Source organism: Prunus dulcis, chromosome 6 (assembly GCF_902201215.1).
Source record: "Prunus dulcis chromosome 6, ALMONDv2, whole genome shotgun sequence".
In the NCBI taxonomy this organism is placed as follows: Eukaryota; Viridiplantae; Streptophyta; class Magnoliopsida; order Rosales; family Rosaceae; genus Prunus; species Prunus dulcis.
In genome coordinates this window covers 20375623-20393294 of record NC_047655.1, presented here as the reverse complement: position 1 = coordinate 20393294, position 17672 = coordinate 20375623, and the positions used below count along the sequence as shown (strand labels likewise).

Genomic DNA, 17672 nt, shown 5'->3' with positions numbered 1-17672 from the left:
TTAGGTCATCCATCTAAATTTATTCTTCCCCACCTACAAAATTTTCATTCTACAATTTCTATTCCTAATAATCATGTTTGCACCATTTGCCCTTTGGCTAAACATTGTAGACTTTCTTTTCCCTCAAGTACTATTTCAACGAATGCTTGCTTTGATTTGATTCATTGTGATGTGTGGGGGCCTTATTCTGTTCCTGCTCTTTCTGGTGCTAAATATTTTTTAACCATAGTAGATGATTATTCTCGTAGTACTTGGCTTTATTTAATGCAACATAAATCTGAAGTCACTACCTATCTACCTCGTTTTTTTGCTATGATTAAAACACAGTTTAATCTCACTATTCGCCAAGTTCGTACCGATAATGGAACTGAATTTTTTAATCACACCATTAAACATTTTTTTTCTTCACTTGGTGTCATTCATCAACATAGTTGTGTGGGAACACCGCAACAAAATGGCGTTGTCGAGCGCAAACATCGTCATCTTTTAAACATTGCTCGTTCTCTTCGTTTCCAATCGAATTTACCTTTATCTTTTTGGGGAGATTGTGTTCTTACTGCTACATATTTAATTAATCGTTTGCCCACAAAAATTTTACAAGGAAAAACACCTTATGATGTTCTTTTTGGCAAGTCACCATCTTATGCACATTTACGTATTTTTGGTTGCCTTTGTTATGGGCATAATCTTTCCCCTCACTCAAAGTTTGATAAACGAGCCACACCAGGCATTTTTCTTGGTTATCCACCTTCTCAAAAGGCTTACAAAATTTATGATCTTCACACTAAAAAGGTTTATACTTCACGTGATGTCACTTTCTATGAAACTGTATTTCCTTACAATTTATCCCACACAAATACCATGCCTAGTGTCTTACCTCTTCCTATACCAGAATTTGAGCCCTCTGATCATGCTACTGCTTCCGCACCTACACCACCCCTTAACCCCATTACAGAGACCACACCTCCTCCGTCTCCAATTACCACCCATTCCTCCCCAATATCACATACTTCTTCTCTCCCTCCTATTCCGTCCTCCTCTCCTCCATCTATACCAACACCGTCTGACTCTACTCCCCTTCCTCCTCGCCATCGAAAGCCACCAGGTTACCTTAGTGACTACCACTGCTACCAATCTCAAGTTGATCTTCCTTCCTCAACTCCGGTTCAACATGGCACCAGGTACCCTTTATCCCATTATTTATCTTATGACAAATTCTCTATTAAACATCAAAGTTTTCTTGCTTCTATTACTACCATTGTTGAGCCTAACACTTTTGATGAAGCCATTAAATATCCTGAATGGCGTAAAGCTATGCAAAGTGAACTTGCTGCCTTGGAAGCTAATCATACATGGACCCTCATGGCCTTGCCTGCTCATAAAAAAGCCATTGGCTGCAAGTGGGTCTATAAAATAAAACGGCATTCTAATGGCACTATTGAACGATGCAAAGCTCGCCTCGTTGCCAAGGGATATACGCAAATGGAAGGGATTGATTATCATGAAACTTTTTCTCCTGTTGCCAAGCTTACCACTGTTCGTGTTTTATTATCTTTGGCCGCTGCCAAGGGTTGGTGTCTTCAACAATTAGATGTCAACAATGCCTTTCTTCATGGTGATTTACATGAAGAGGTTTACATGCAGCTCCCTCCAGGTTCTCACGGCAAAGGGGGAAATATGGTGTGCCGTCTTAACAAATCACTTTATGGATTAAAGCAAGCTTCTCGGTGTTGGTTTGCAAAATTTTCCAAAGCATTACTTGATGCGGGATTTTCTCAATCTAAAGCAGATTACTCCCTTTTCTATCGTCACAAAGGTAAGTCCTCAATTTTCTTACTTGTATATGTCGATGATATTATTATTACAGGTACCGATACTGCTACTATATCAATTATCAAGAATTTGTTGCACCAACGTTTTCATTTAAAAGACCTTGGTGATTTAAAATACTTCCTTGGGATAGAAGTGTCTCGTTCTCCAAAAGGATTGTATTTGAGCCAACGGAAGTATGCACTTGACATTTTGAAAGACTCAGGTCTTATTGGTGCACGTCCTACTTTCTTCCCCATGGAACAAAATCTCAAGTTAAATAATGAAGATGGAGAACTATTACATAATCCAGAAACCTATAGAAGATTGGTGGGTCGCTTGATATATCTCACCATCACCAGGCCAGACATTGTTCATACAGTTCATATTTTGAGCCAATTCATGCAAAGCCCCCGTACAACTCATAAAGATGCTGCAGATCGATTATTACATTATTTGAAAGGGACTCCAGGCCAAGGGATTCTGTTATCATCTTCTAATAATTTTCAATTGAGAGCCTACTGTGATTCTAATTGGGCTAGCTGTCCAATGACAAGGAGGTCGACTACAGGTTACTTTGTACTTCTTGGAGAAAGTCCTATCTCATGGAAAACAAAGAAGCAAGATACTGTATCACGCTCATCAGCCGAAGCAGAATATAGAGCGATGGCTATGGCAACTTGTGAACTCCAATGGTTACGATATTTACTTTATGATCTTGGTCTGTCACACACCACACCAAGCTTACTTTATTGTGACAACCAAGCTGCTTTATACATAGCAGCTAATCCAGTATATCACGAGCGCACCAAGCATATTGAGATCGATTGTCATGTTGTTCGAGAGAAGATTCAAAATGGTTCTTTACGTACTGCCTATATTCCTTCAACGGAGCAACTCGCAGATGTCTTTACCAAGTCTTTAGGTAAAGATCAATTCCAACGACTCAAAAACAAGCTAGGTATTCTTGATCTCCATACTCCAGCTTGAGGGGGAATATTGAAGATATGGAAAGATTACAAAATATATTGTACATTATTTGTTACCTTAGGTAGTCTTATTGGAATTAGTACATTTTTACATTCTTGCTAGATGTAGAGAGCCAAAGTTGGTTCTCCGAAATAAAGACCTAAGTAAGGAGTCTGCTAGAGGAGGATTTTCCTTCTTTTTAGCCAAAGTAGCTAGGGATGAGAGGATATAGAGTCTGTTGGAGATTGGCTCTCTATTTTAGAGAACCAACTTTTGGCTCTCTGCATCTAGCAAGGAGGAGAGAGAATTTGGCTAGGAGGAGAGAGAAAAAGGGAGAGAGAGATAGAGACATTTGGGAGGTTGGTGGGGTTGGGTTTCTACTTTTTTATTTTTTATTTTTAATATATTGAATTTGCAAGAGAAAGATGGAGAAAGAGAAGGAGAAAATAATAATAAAATATTTCAAATTAGCTAAAATAGAGAACATTGCTGGAGGAAACACCTTTTAAGTGGTTTGCTTGCTATAATAGCTTTCTAGCTATCTTTCTAGCTATTTTAGTTAGAATTTGGCTAAAATTTGAATACTCTCCTGGAGATGCTCTAATAGATTTCTAGTAATAACATGTTGGCTTTTTAAAGGGCAAGGAGGAGTTTGGTGTTGGTGTTAGAGATGGCCAAGGATGATAGATCTAATATTAAAGACAACTAACTCATCAATAGGTGTATCGATCGAAAACTGTCGTTTTTATTTATTTCAACAACTAAATAATTCATCAGTTTGTTTTGTTTCTAGAGATGCCAATACAGTGGCACATTGTCTTTCATATTTCTCTATTTCATTGATTGACATGTTCTCATGGGATAGGGACCCTTCTGCATTCATCAAGAACTTGTTAGTTGAGGAGGATATGCTGTAATATGTTTCAGTTTTATTGAAATAAATACATCGTTTCCACTAAAATATAGAGAATTTGTATAAATTAATAATTAAAGGGTATTTTAAAAATAATGGTGGGTGAAAAGATAGGATTGTGTTTTTTCAAATTTACATGGTGGATGGGAAGATAAGGTGGATAGGAAAATATGATAGGAGGTGGAAATAGCAGCACTCTTAGTAATCTTTAAGAAATTGCCATTATTATTTGTCGATTTGATAGTATATTAATTTCAAATATAGGTTTTTAAATGGGCATAAATATAGAGATTTGTTAAGCAAATTGTTTCCTTTTTTTTGTTAGGGCAGTTTCCGTTGAGATTTTGATACCCCTTCTCGGCTTTGTGTCGTTTGGCTAAGTAGACTCTACTTTTATCTATTAAGAAAATTCCTTTGTTTTGGCGAAAAAGGTACACTTCTTCCTTTCTTGTTGTTGTCAAATTTAAAATAGGAAAAAGTCATTTGTTTAAATGATTTTTTTAAATTTGAGAATAATAGTGTCCATATTTGTTATTTATTTATTTTCTTTTTAAACGAATGATAATATACTTATTAAATTTTTATTGTACTTATAAACTTTTATCAATAATAATCTACCTATTATCTTTTATGAATTATAATTTACCTATTATTCTGACTATTCAAAATATTATGTACATGTCTTTAATTTATAACAAGTGTACATAATTTTTTCATGCTTTATGAAAAGAAGATATCAATGAACTTTCATGAAATGGTTTCACGGGATTCAGCCAATTGTCTTGATCGTGGGATATCATTGAGAAATAGGAATCCATGTTATCAAAAGATTTCCTGCGATTATTTCTAGTATGAAAAAATGTAACTACGTTAATGATTTAAGGATATTTTTTGGTCGAATTTGTAGGGATTTTTTTGGTCGAAATTCGAGGGTTTTTATTTTGTCGAAATTTTAGGGATTAGAGGGAACATCAAACAAAAAATTGGAGTCATTAATGTGCTAAAAATCAGGGAGTTAATGACATGCTTTAAAATAAATTAAATACAAAACATGAAGGTAGATCGCATATATTGTAATTTAGTTAATAATAATAGGGCATATCTATCTTACAAGTTTGGGTTTTAGTTAAATGTTTAAATTACGTGAGTTTATCTCTAGGATATAAAAGTTGCAAGGACATCTATGTGAAGAACCCAAGATGGTACACTGTAATGGGAAGCCTGAGCACACAAAAATGACAAAAAGCCAAGATAATTTTATTCAACTAAAGAAGGGTACATATGCTTGAAATTGGAGATGACGATCCACGCTAGTAGGGAAGGAGCCCCCCTACCCAGCCAACTTAAGGATCTTAGATAAAAATGTTAACTAATTAATAATATTATGGAATAGGGTTGAAAGAAAATCAACATAAGCAATGGCAATGATGATGGTCGCCAAATAGTTTGCAGATGCCTCCTTTCTCACAACCTGAAGTGCAAAATTTCCAGCATTTTCCACTGTTTGGATTGTCATCCGCACCAGGGACACACTTTCCAAGTTCAGGATGATCAGTACAACACTTGGAACCTTCAACAGTTGCTATCTTCCAAACTGAAATTTTAAAAAAAAAAAAATACAATTAATTAATTCTTCAAAGAGATTATAGTCTTAGCGCGACATGAACCAAAAATTAAAAAACAAAAAGCCTCTTAAGCGAAAAATGGTAATCAATATAGTAACATAGACTTGTGCAATACATAAAATTATATTACAAAATATTTACGGAAAAAACAAGTGTAGACATGGGTTTATGCACTTGAATAAATTCTAGATTCTTAAATTAATAGTAATTAAAATTGATCCAATAATATGAGTTTTTAACCGAGTCATACACTGATATGATCAACCAAAAAGGAAAAAGAAATTAAAAAAACCCTAAGAGCTTGCATGCATGGACATCTGTTTGACCATATATATAGGAGATTGTAAATACTTAGTTGAAAAGCCTAACTAACTGGAAAAAAACACAAAATATATATGATTGAAGATTATTGAAACAAACCATTGGTGGTGGACAAGAGCACCAAAATGAGGACGAAACAAGGGATTGTAAACTTAGCCATCGTTTTTTTTAGAATTCACTTCACTTATTCTGCTAAAAAGTTAGGACGATGTGCAATTTATATAGGGAGTCAAAATATATAGTCATAAATATATAATTACGTTCAAAATATATATGGTATTTTTAGGGAATTAATTGACCTTAATTACGTTGTTACAAATGCTACAAATATATAACGCTGAGTTGACTTTTGAGAATTAACCCTATAGTCTTCAATCACGTCGGCTGCAAAACTAGGAAAGGAAACGCATACTTTCTTTCTTTTATGGGGTTTTTATTATTATTTCAAAATAAATTATCTTTCCTTTCAAGATGCATGCTAGTTATTCCTGGTAGTATGATAATTTCCCTTAGGATAGGAACATTTTTATTCTTGTAATTTGCTTCACAATAACGTTTCCGTTTCTTCTATAAAAAGTAGAAAAAGAAAATAATACCAAAATCAAGCAGAAATTATATCTTTTCCAGCTCTTGCTTCTAATAGGTATTTTCCCATTAGAATTTGCTCCATTGATAAACAAAATAATATCATTGATAAACATGATCAAAGAAAGGATGGAGTATCTTTCAAAATGCCCATTCTAATACCATACCTCTTATTTTTGAAAGTAGCCGTTACTAAAAATTTATCACGTTTACTTACCTTGGTCTGGCCGGAAGATGACCTAGATTGGCTGTAATTTGCCTCTCTCTAAGCTTTCTAATATAATTATTTTGAAAAATGAAAGAAACCAAAACGAAAACCTTTTGTACTCCAAAATATTCAGCTCAATTTACATATAATCTACCAATGGGGTATTAGTTGGATTGGATCAGGCTTTTGATGTGCTTCCAAGTGGTCATGAGTTCAAGTTCCCATGGTAACCATGTGTGTGAATTTCCCTTTCCCTTCCTAACTTCGGCCCAAAAAATAAAAAATTTACATTAACCTCTTCCTACAAAATATTCAACCCAAATTTATATTTACATGCAATGCAACCACAGAGAGCACGAGAGTTCAAACGGAATGGAAAGTACATGCGCAATTATAACGCTCTATTTTATTTCATATGATACAATTTACAACGCAATAGATGATAGCATACAACAAGAATTTGAGGATTGACAATGGAGCATACAAGAAGTATGAGCGCTGCATAAAACTTTATTATGATGCGCGTAATTTCATCATGCTGATGTTCCGGAATCAAGCAACGGCTACCTCATTCACACGAGCGGATGCTTCGTTTGGGTGTTGATTAGCGAATGAGTTACCGGGCGTGTTTGCATGAGCACATGTATCACCAGAACCACTGCCCTTGAATAAGTTTTCCCATCCGCCACCGCTCTGCAGAATGCTTCCACACCCACCACCACAACCACCGCATCCACCACTACTGCCGCAGCCACCACAGCCACCACTCTTCAGCATGCTTCCACATCCACCACCACAACCACCACCACAACCACCACCTCCACCACACCCTCCACAGCCGCCACTCTTCACCAAGCTTCCACATCCTCCACCACAACCACTGCCACATCCTCCACCACAACCACTGCCACATCCAGCAGAGGCACTCCTTATTGCATTTCCGCACCCACTGCCACATCCTGCACCACAGCCTCCACCATTTTCCGGCATCACTACATCTTCAGCCACCTCATTATTCAGCCCTCCTTCGGTCACTCCTGAAGAGGTCAGGTTGGTTGTTTTGCCTTCCTCATGATTCTCATTAATTTCTTCAGCTACATTACCTATCTCCTTCGCATTAACAGAAAAGCCATCATATCCTTCCTTCTTTAGCATATCGCAAAATATGAAAGCCAACGTGATCCCAGGAACTAGCATCGAGTCTTCCTTTACCTGTTCAATTTTGAAGTAAAATAAGTCAAGTGTTTAATTAACTGTGACAAATCAAAGGGAAGTGATCCGACAAAAGAAAAAAAATCAAGGAAACTGATCATACAGTACCTGGACAAATCCGGATTTTAAGTCAAGCAATGCCACTGCTTTGCCGTAAGGATCTTCAGCAGAGAATTCAACCAAGGTCATGAACTCTTGTTCACTTTTATGTTTCTCACAATGTTTAGATTCATACTCCAGCTTTCTTCCGCGGAATAATTTGACCTGTACGAAGAGATAATTAGGATACATAATCTAGTATTCCATCTCAGCAATTTATTCATACCGAGATGAAGCACTCCAATATCTCCAAAAAATTACTGTGCATGCTAGTGGGTAATAACAATGACCAAGAGAACGTTATATCTGGTTGAAGAGCCCATCCATATATGTGTATGACGGCAGCAAAATAAACTAAAAAGCTCTACAATTACGATGTGACTTGGAAATACATAAGCGCATACCATATTTTTTCCCTGGAGAAGAAAGAGGTGGCCATCTCCATTGGGAACTTTTTTAGGGTGAAGGAACCAGTGAGAATCCATCAAAGACCATCCAGTCCCTACAGACTCCGCAAGAGTAGATATTTTTCCAGACTTGGTAATTCCAATCACCTCTTTCTTAAGAATGGTGTTTGCCCTTGGATTTGCCTTTTCAGGATGCCTGCAAATACAATCCATCCAAGCCGGCACAAAGTAAAGGTCAGAGCTTCAGAATACATCATAAAACGCAAAAACATTCACAAGTTGCATGAGAAGCAATTATCATTCTGAACATACTTTCATACTACATATGTATAAGTTTCCAGTCCAGTGGAGAGAGAGAGAGAGAGAGAGAGAGGGAACCACATGCGTGAAATTCGTCACATTAATGCATTCACACAACAACATGTATACCTCATTTGCAGACTGATAAGCTTTGTGCCAGTTTCATCAATCACATGAGTGAAATTCTTAGCATCTTGATCCTTCCCAAGAAACGGCAGGAAGCAAGAACTTTTGGACAATGGCCGAGAACGAACCATGTGGAGTGCATGTTGTGCTAAGGCTGGAACAGTAAATGACACAGCAATCCGAAGGTAGATTGGTTTCGAGTTCTCATTTCCAGAAGTTGGCACCACCTCCAACCATTTTTCTGCATCTAATTTAGAGAGTGGGATCAGGAAGTCTTGAAGAGAGAATGAAGTAGAACCCAATGTTTTATATGTCTTTTTCATCGGTAAGTGGGAAGGTGAATGGGATATCAGTTCAAAAAGCAGCTCTCCAGTAGGTTCACACTGGAAACAAGCAACCTGTTTCTCTCCAGACTGGGACAAAATACTCAGTCTCCGCTTAGCGTGAAAGAATAGATCATGTTGGGTCTTACTAAATGAGACAAAGAGACTTCCTTTGTGTCCCTCTGGTAAGTTCCTAACTTCAACAAACTCCAAAAGGACCTGGAAAACGAATAGGGAAACAACTTAGGAAAAATAATTACAGTATAATTGGCTCAGGTAGGAGGCAGCATGTGTCCGTATTTAACATCTGAAAGAAAAAAAGGTACTCACATATATGAGCATTGCCTCAAAAGTATAAACATATAACAGAAATGAAAGCCAGCTACGGTGCTCATTAATATATCAACACACTTAATTCAAAATCATGCTCAAATTTTGCTCAAAGTACCATCTCGGTTCTCAATTTTCACTGGAGGCGAAGTATTCAATCTTTACATGTAAATTACGGTTTCGACCAATGAAATGATGAAACATTTCTAAATCCATATTCTTAAGGGAACATTCTACAAGCGCACTGATCAGGAGTCCTCATGTGCTTTTCATGAAGTCAACTTCTAAAGTGAGAATCCACAAGTAAGAGGAAGCTGTAGACTAAGTTCCATGTTTAAAATTAAGGCATCTCTTCAGTCATTTCTATAGTATTTCCTGATTACAAGGAATATAAAAGGGAAAAAGAAAGCATGCGAGGTAAAGAAATCTACCTCCACAAATTTAACCTCGGGAAGCTGAAGTACTTTCTGATACTCGGTGGATGCAACTACATCCTTGCTCATCATGCTAGATTTGTAAGGTGTGGTTGTGACAGGACATGGAGCACTGCCTCTATGCATGGCCCCTGCCTTCCAATACCTTGTACCAAAGGCCTCTTCCCATTGCTTGGTAGTTCCAGAAAACCCAACATCAAGTTTCTTCCCTTTGGTTCTGTCAGAGTCCATGTCATCATGCTCCAATACCTTGCCAAGTAGTTCATTCAGGTCTTTACAATAAGATACAGGATGCAACTGGTGAGAATGCCAGATAAGGTCAACGTCGTATGTGGGAACACAAAAACGTTTTAGAGACTTCTCTCTGTTTCTCTTGATTAGATGAAGAAACCCTTTATACCTAGCCACAGCCCCTTGAAGAAATACATCATGGTTCATATGGGGTCTGGATACCTGTCAAAAACACAAAAAGGCAGGTAAGCCAGAAGAAGCAAAGAAACAGAAAAAAGAACAATGGACAGTTAGAGGGGAGAATCATTCGGGGGGGTCTTGGTGTGTTTATTTGTGGCTACAGGTGTTATGTGAAAGAAGGATAATCTATATATAATACATTATGCAACTAAATTTAAAATGTATGATAATTGCACAATGCTTCTTTCGACCCTTGAATTTGAAATGCATGCAGGTAATAGCATACTATATAAATTCTCCTTGCATCCAGTTACCACAAGGAAATCTTTCGATGGCCTCACAACACCAAATAAGACTCTAAGAATGTGTTCCAATCTAAAAGCACTCCAAATGATAGTTCCTTTTATACCGATAATATGGAACCGTATAAGCACTTCATTCCAAGACATATTACTGTTAACACTTGATAACTCAACATACGTATTCTATCCATTATATTAGCTGCAATCTCATTTTACCTGGTAAAAGAAAGGACTCTGTCTTTTAACAGCTGAAATCAGATCATATTTGGTGCATTTTTCAAGTCCAGAAATCCGTTCAGATATATCCTCTGACAATGCCTTATTTAAGTCTAAGTTGTAGGGTTCTTCTGGATACATACTATTCCAAATTTCTTCAGTTTGCCCTTTACAAGAGCCTTGAACCGAGGATAACACATTAGAATTGTCAAGGATCTTTCCATAAAGTTTCTCACAGTCAGTCTTGTATTGAACCTGAATAACAAACCAAAAACACTAAGCTTAGCAATTCAAGTCATCAAACAAAGATAACCAGGACCATAACAGTTCAGAGAAGCCTACTGGATTTAGTCTGTGACAATGCCAAATCCATTCACAATCAAGAGGTACAACCAAAGGTCCTTCAGAAATTTGGAACTCAGAATATTTGGCAAGCATCGGAAGCCAACAAGCATTATACCTGAAAATATAATTTTTGGAACATGAAGTGTAAAGATCAAATGCCACAATGAAAATCCAATTGAAAACACAAATAGATTATCATTTTTTGAGACTATAAAGCAAACCCGATTAGCTATATAAAAAAAAAACACTCTCCTCTACTCCACCACAATCGAACAACCAGAATTGAAAACAATGGGAAACCAGAAAACAATATTAAAATTTTACAAATGAAAAACAAAAAATGGGATCTGGTACTGGTACTGCCCAAGAATCTAATGCACCCAAAAACTGAAGAACTGAACCAAATCTACAGGATGTGTACCTATAGATTGCCCTTTCAAGAGCAGGCCCTTCATATAGAAACCGATTTCTATCTACAGCAGCAAGAAACAGAAGCTGCTTTTGGGCTGCAGCCACAAGGTCTACGCTTATGCCAATGTTCTGAGCTTTGATCCACTCAACCTCTTGTTCCTTCTCCATCTCTCAGCTTCTCTAACAAAAGGAACACCAAATTTCAGTACCTTCATAATTGTAGTTACCATTTCTCATCATCAATCTAATAGAAATAGAAAGCTTCAAGATTCTTGAAATTCAAAAGCAAATAACACAGAGTCAACGCATAACCACAGTAAAGACCCAGCATAAAATTCATGCACACAAGCTTGCGAAAAATCTCAATTTTCCATTTTTTGTTTATTCACTTAGTAATTAACACGAAAATAACCGCTGATAGGAGAAATCAAACAAACAATAAAAAAAAAAGCTTCGAAAACAAATAGAGAGAGCATCAAAACATCAAATGCCAATTCGAATTACCAGAAAGGATTGGAAGCCTAAGTTTGACCAGTTCGCCGGAAGGTTGACTTCGCCAACGGAGAGTTGTTACGCGCAATTTGACGACTGATTTTTTTTAAAGCTTCTTCGGCTTTGTTCTTCTTATTATAATTTACTACAAAATAGAGATTTTCGATCAGATATTTATAGTAAGGAATTTGAAATAGTACATGGAGGATCGTCCTATCCTCAGTACAAGTTATTTTTAAATGACAGAAATACCCTTTATGTTTCAGATAATTACCAGCTAACTAATATTTTCTCCATTCGCCCTTGTACTTGGAGATATTTAGTTTTCATAAGTAAATTTAGGTTTTAGCCATAAAATTTTTTTTGGAAAAAGCTAAAGCTTTTTAAAAAAAGATAGAAAAATCTCTCAACTTTCAAATCAAAGACATGCAAATGTAAAGAATTTCTTATGAAATTTAAAAAATAAATAAAGACAATTTTGTCCATTTTTGTCTTCTTTTAAAAAATTTCTCTCTCCTTTGGCCTTTTTTAAAGTCTATTCATTCTTAGCACTAATGATATAGATAAACTCTATAAACAAACTCAAAAAAAAACTTAAAAAATGACAACTGGTCCTATTGAATTTAATTTTGATTATTAAATTACTTTGATGCCCTACTGAGTGTTTTGAATTTTTTTTTTATGAGGTTTTGAGGTTGGGCTTATTTTAAAAAATTGGTGACAATTTTGTAATTTATGAAGTTAAAAACCTTTTTATTATATTGTAAATGAATTTTTGGTGTACTTCTAAAATCCATTTTATATATGAATTTTTAATAATTAAACCCTTATATTAGGTATAATAATAAATCTTCCTCATTATTATTCGTCTCATATGAACAAGTTAACGCATAAGGTCATTTAGAGGCCACTTTCTTTATTTATTAAACAACGACTGTGATGAGCTCGTGCACATGATTTCAATATGGGACCTTTTCCAATAAAATTAAGTTGTTTAAATATCATTCAGAAAAAATGAAAGAACAAGTGACATTCAAAAAGGAAAAAAAAAATCATTTTTATGGGATAAGAGATTTGAATTCGGGTATGAGAGACCATACCTACTATCCTATTCAACTAATTTATACTCAGGTTTGCAAATAACAAATCACATTGATTGTATATTTTTCTAATCCTTTAAATGTTAATTGAAGTGTAGAAATTTAGAACAAGCTCTTGAGCTTCAATTTTTTTCCAACTTAGGTTCTTGTGGCCTTTTAGAACCCTTATAAAGATGGAAAGGGTCATTCAACAAGTGTTTGATAATGTATTTAAAAAAGAGATATTTAGTGATATACCCATTTCTAGCACTAATATTATAAATAAACCCTACACAATTGAATTCCTATAAACAAACCCAAAAAAAAACCCAAAAAATGATAGCTAGCCTTATTGAATTTAATATTGATTATTAAATTACTTTGATGCCCTATTGAGTGCTTTGGGTATTTTTATGAGATTTTGGGGTTGGGCTTGTTTTAAGAAATTGATGGCAGTTTTGTAATTTATAAGAAGTTAAAAGCTTTTTTGTTATATTGTAAATGAGCTTTGGGTGTGTTTCTAAAGTTCATTTTATATAGGGTATTTTTATAATTTGGGCCCCCATATTGGGTATAATAGTGAATCTCCCTTTAAAAAAAGGTTTATTATCACAAAACGTCTATAAGGTTTACGAAACTATCAGATTGCATCCTTAAAGTTTTTTTGTGTCACTCATGAGCCTCAAGGTTAGTATGTGCAATCACAAATGGTTCCTGCTATTAGGTTCCGTAAAAAACTCCGTTAGTTTGCTGACGTGGCATACATATATATCACAAAATATCCCTAAGGTTCACACACTTATCACAAATGGTCCTTACGAATTTTATTTTATTTTTAATTTAAAATTCATAAAATTTTGGGTTTTCTTTTTAAAATTATTTATAAATGAAAAAATCATTTATATAAGGATTTTAATCTTGGGAACCATTTATGAACCCTAAACCTTTAGTTTTTTCATTTTTAAATTTTATAAAATATAAATTATTTTTAAAAAACTCCATTAGTTTGTTGATAAGGCATATATATGGAGCCCACATCTATAATAATATAGTGTCACATGTATTTAAAATATCATATATATTTTAAAATAATTTAAATTCATAAAATTTTAAAAAGAAAACAAAAATTTTATGAATTAAAATTTTTAAAAATTTTGTAATGACCATTTGTGATAGGTGTGTGAACCTCAGGGATGTTTTGTGATACATATATATATATATATGCCACGTCAGCAAACTAACGAAGTTTTTGACGGAACCTAACGGCAGGGACCATTTGTGATCATGCATACTAACCTTGAGAACCATGAATGACAAAAAAATAAATAAATTAAGGATGCAAGCTGATAGTTTCGTAAACCTTAGGGACGTTTTGTGATAATAAGCCTTAAAAAAAAAAAAACAATAGTCTAAACTATAAGGGAAAAATGGCTGCTCACATACACGCACTATTAAGGTTCAAATGTGAGACTATTGATCTGCAAGCCAATACATTTTTTCACTGAGCTAGACTCTATTGATTAAAAATTATTAAATTAAACAAGAAGCATTTTGCAGAGTGGTTAGTAATTAAAGAAATGGTTGGGGATAACAATAATTGAGCATATATCTGAACATCTCAACATCTCAACATCTTATGTGTATCTCTTAGCTAATGATTAATTTATAGGCAGTCAATCTTCAACCACAAGTCCTTAATCTAAATTCTGGTTGGGGAAACATACGTGTGTACAGTGTGTATATATCAGAAACCGATAACATAAATAATTCCTAAATATCAAAATAATAATATATACTAATTTAGTCCATATGTACAATTATGTAATTTCACTTCCCAACAACAGCGGGCCAGCTTTTTTCTCGCTTCTGTTAGAAGGTGATGAAAAAGGCAAAGTGAATGACCTTAAAAAGACATGGCAGTTATAGCTGCTAGAATTAAGCTTGTTATCCAATCTAGAAACAGACAAATAGAAAACGCATGCAAAATATGCCCATCACGCCATGCGTATGCAACTTTTTTTGTTTTGTTTTTTTATATTAGGTGAGACTTTTCGTGTGCATGCTAACCTTGCTCTACATCTTTCTCCTGTTTTTCCGTGTACGACACAAATTAGAGGTGCTTGTAGTACAAAGAAGGGAGCAGTACCAATCACCAAATAGGTGCGGTACAAGCAGGGTTGGAATTAGGATTTTATATTTGACGAGGTCAAAATGTTAAACACAAAAAATTTAGTTGTATGTTTTTTTTGCCTATTGAGTAAACTATTGCTTACAAAATCACTAAATTGAAATGAGTGGTTTTCTTTCATAAATGTAGTATAATTTTACTATTATATTCATATTAAAATACAATTTTGACAAGTATTGATTTGTGGTGACGGGGCCATAGGCTTAAGTATAGCAATTTTTCTTTGCATTTGTTACCACATCCGATATATACATTCAAAAGGGTTAAATAAATTGGAGGGGCCAGGGCCATCCCAGGCCTTAGTACAGCTCCGCCCCTAGGTACAAGAGTGCTTAATTCTCAGACTTGAAAAAAAACAAAACAAAAAACAAAACACCAACGAAGAGTGCTGAAATTACATGTAGGGGGATTGAATGAATAGGCGTATTTAAGATTATAATCAATAAATAAAAAATAAATTTCGGTAGCATAATTGATATGACTTATTAATCATGACACGTGCTGAGCACAAAATAAAAGAACACGCAGAGAATTATTTTACGATTGATTCTTGATTTAATTGCTATATTTAAAGAAAACCATAATTTAATTCATGCAAATAAATACCAAATTTAATACATAAAATAATTAAATTAACAATATAAAGAGAAGTTTAGAAAAAGCTAAGTACGATTGAGTCTAGAACTTGGTTCTATTTCCTTAAGATGAAATTGCCCTCACTGGTGCTTCAAGATTCCAATGGCAAATGTCTTCCAGGATAAAACCACCTCCTTCTTGTGGTAGTAGCACTTCAAACCACAGGAACAACGAATGCAGACTTCTGTTTGAATTCTCTCAATATTAATTTTCATTATTAACCACCTAAATTTTATAAAGTGTAGTAATTTGTCGCTTACGTGTAACTCCATAAAAATTTCCATTAAGTCAAATCACTATAATTAAAAAATTTGAAACAAATTTAAAAAATGACAAAAATCAAGCATATTATCTCTCGCCTCTCCCTACATCTTTCTCCCCCACTACCAATTTGCAATTCAAGGTGAAGTCCTCTAGAAAGTGAAAGCTATGCTCAGAGTGCTAAACATTAAACACCTAGCAATCATGTCGTTTTTCTTTTTTCTTTATGCTGGTAAAATCCAACTTTGGCAATTAACGTTGGTAAAGAAATCAATTAAATATTACTGAATTTGTTATTGATTTGCAGAGTGTATATAGTAAATGTACCAAAAATGGTTTATTTTTCAAAAAAAGAATATTTTAAGAAGGTCCAGGCCTAATAGCTTTTGTCTTTTCTCTCAAAATCAAAGGGCCCTCGTTTCTTCGTGGGCCATTAGTATAAAATAAGTTAATCTAAGGCCCAAAATTAGGAAGTCCAGAATTTTGAGTTACACTAAAGTTAAAAAGATCAGTAATCGTTATACATAGGCCCACGTGAGGGTCTGAAGGAAGTTATCACCATTAATGACGACTTGACTCTCTTCTCGTCCAGCAAGGAAGCAAGTTGTAGAAAGCCAGTAGAACCAGAAAATGACCAAATTGCCAACTAGATCTTCAAGTACAAAAGGTTCAAGTTAGAGGATCATCATGAAGGACCAGTAGTTCTTGTCAGAAACATTCCATCATTCCTTCTACGAACCAGTTCAGATCAGTGAACCAACAGCTGACTTTGGGCAGCAAGCCAAATATCCTTTCTCAACTTCCATCATCGCAAGGTCTATCCTTGCCTATAAATAAAGAGCTTCCACCACAGAAGAAGTGGACTCTCTCTCCAAACTAGACGCAACATCTCAAAAATACTTGAAAAGCTCAAGATCTTTTCGAATAAGCCTGCCTAAATTTCCAGAGAACCAGTTGACAACTCTTGCGTTCATCTTTTGTTGCTCTGCCATCTTCATGGTATGATTTTCTTGTAAAATGATCAATTTGAATTCATGTAATCATCTAACTGGATAGAGAAATCACCAGTCTTTCCTTGTTTTGTAATTTATGTTTGAATTAATCAAATGGATTAGTTAAAAAGAACCTTTGTTTTCTTCTTGTTATTTAAGTTAAGATTAGATGAAAAGATTACAGAACCTGTTTTAATTGTTTCATTAAGCACTTGTCATTTAATCGCTTATATATAGATTATAAATCATTTCGGTAGATAAATTTAAGTTCCTGCTTTTGCACTTCTAAGTTTATCATTCGGACCCAAAGGAGGGATCTGGGCCCGAATAGAGTCGTGGTGGTCCAAAAGACAGGAAGTGGATTCAAGCCCAAATTGACTGTTGGCCCAGTCCGAGGGTTATACGAATCTTGAATCAGGTTGCTAAGCCCATGCATGGTGCTACTAACCACAATCTTGGTCTCTCCCCTTGCTTGCTCAGGTACCACTCATACTTGTCAAGTTGACATACACGAACGAAAGAATATCGAAGTCCTCCTAGTTGAGGCATATAAAAGAACTAATCTAGGCAAGTACCCTCATAGGAGCACAATGGCTTGAGTAGAGGTCCAGAGAAAAAGCGTGCACATCATCAAATCAACTCACAACACTCCCTCATACCAGGTCTATTGGACTAGTC

At 35.1% G+C, this 17672-nt stretch overlaps 1 protein-coding gene across 2 annotated transcripts; it reads right to left on the bottom strand.

Moving 5' to 3' along the window:
- Window positions 1-6732: 6732 nt before the first annotated feature.
- LOC117631205 (glycine-rich domain-containing protein 1) lies at window positions 6733-11976 on the bottom strand. Of its 2 annotated transcripts, none has more exons than XM_034364231.1 (9): window positions 11851-11976; window positions 11357-11526; window positions 10933-11050; window positions 10591-10845; window positions 9659-10114; window positions 8578-9116; window positions 8146-8344; window positions 7751-7906; window positions 6733-7642 (listed from the first exon to the last, which is right to left on the bottom strand). In XM_034364231.1, exons 2-9 carry the CDS (start codon window positions 11512-11514, stop codon window positions 6983-6985), a joined length of 2541 nt encoding a protein of 846 aa, XP_034220122.1. In that variant the 5' UTR covers window positions 11515-11526; window positions 11851-11976; the 3' UTR covers window positions 6733-6982. The 2 variants fall into 2 exon arrangements, with proteins under 2 accessions (XP_034220122.1, XP_034220123.1); XM_034364232.1 differs by having other exon boundaries at window positions 11357-11521.
- Between the last annotated feature and the right edge of the window lie 5696 nt (window positions 11977-17672).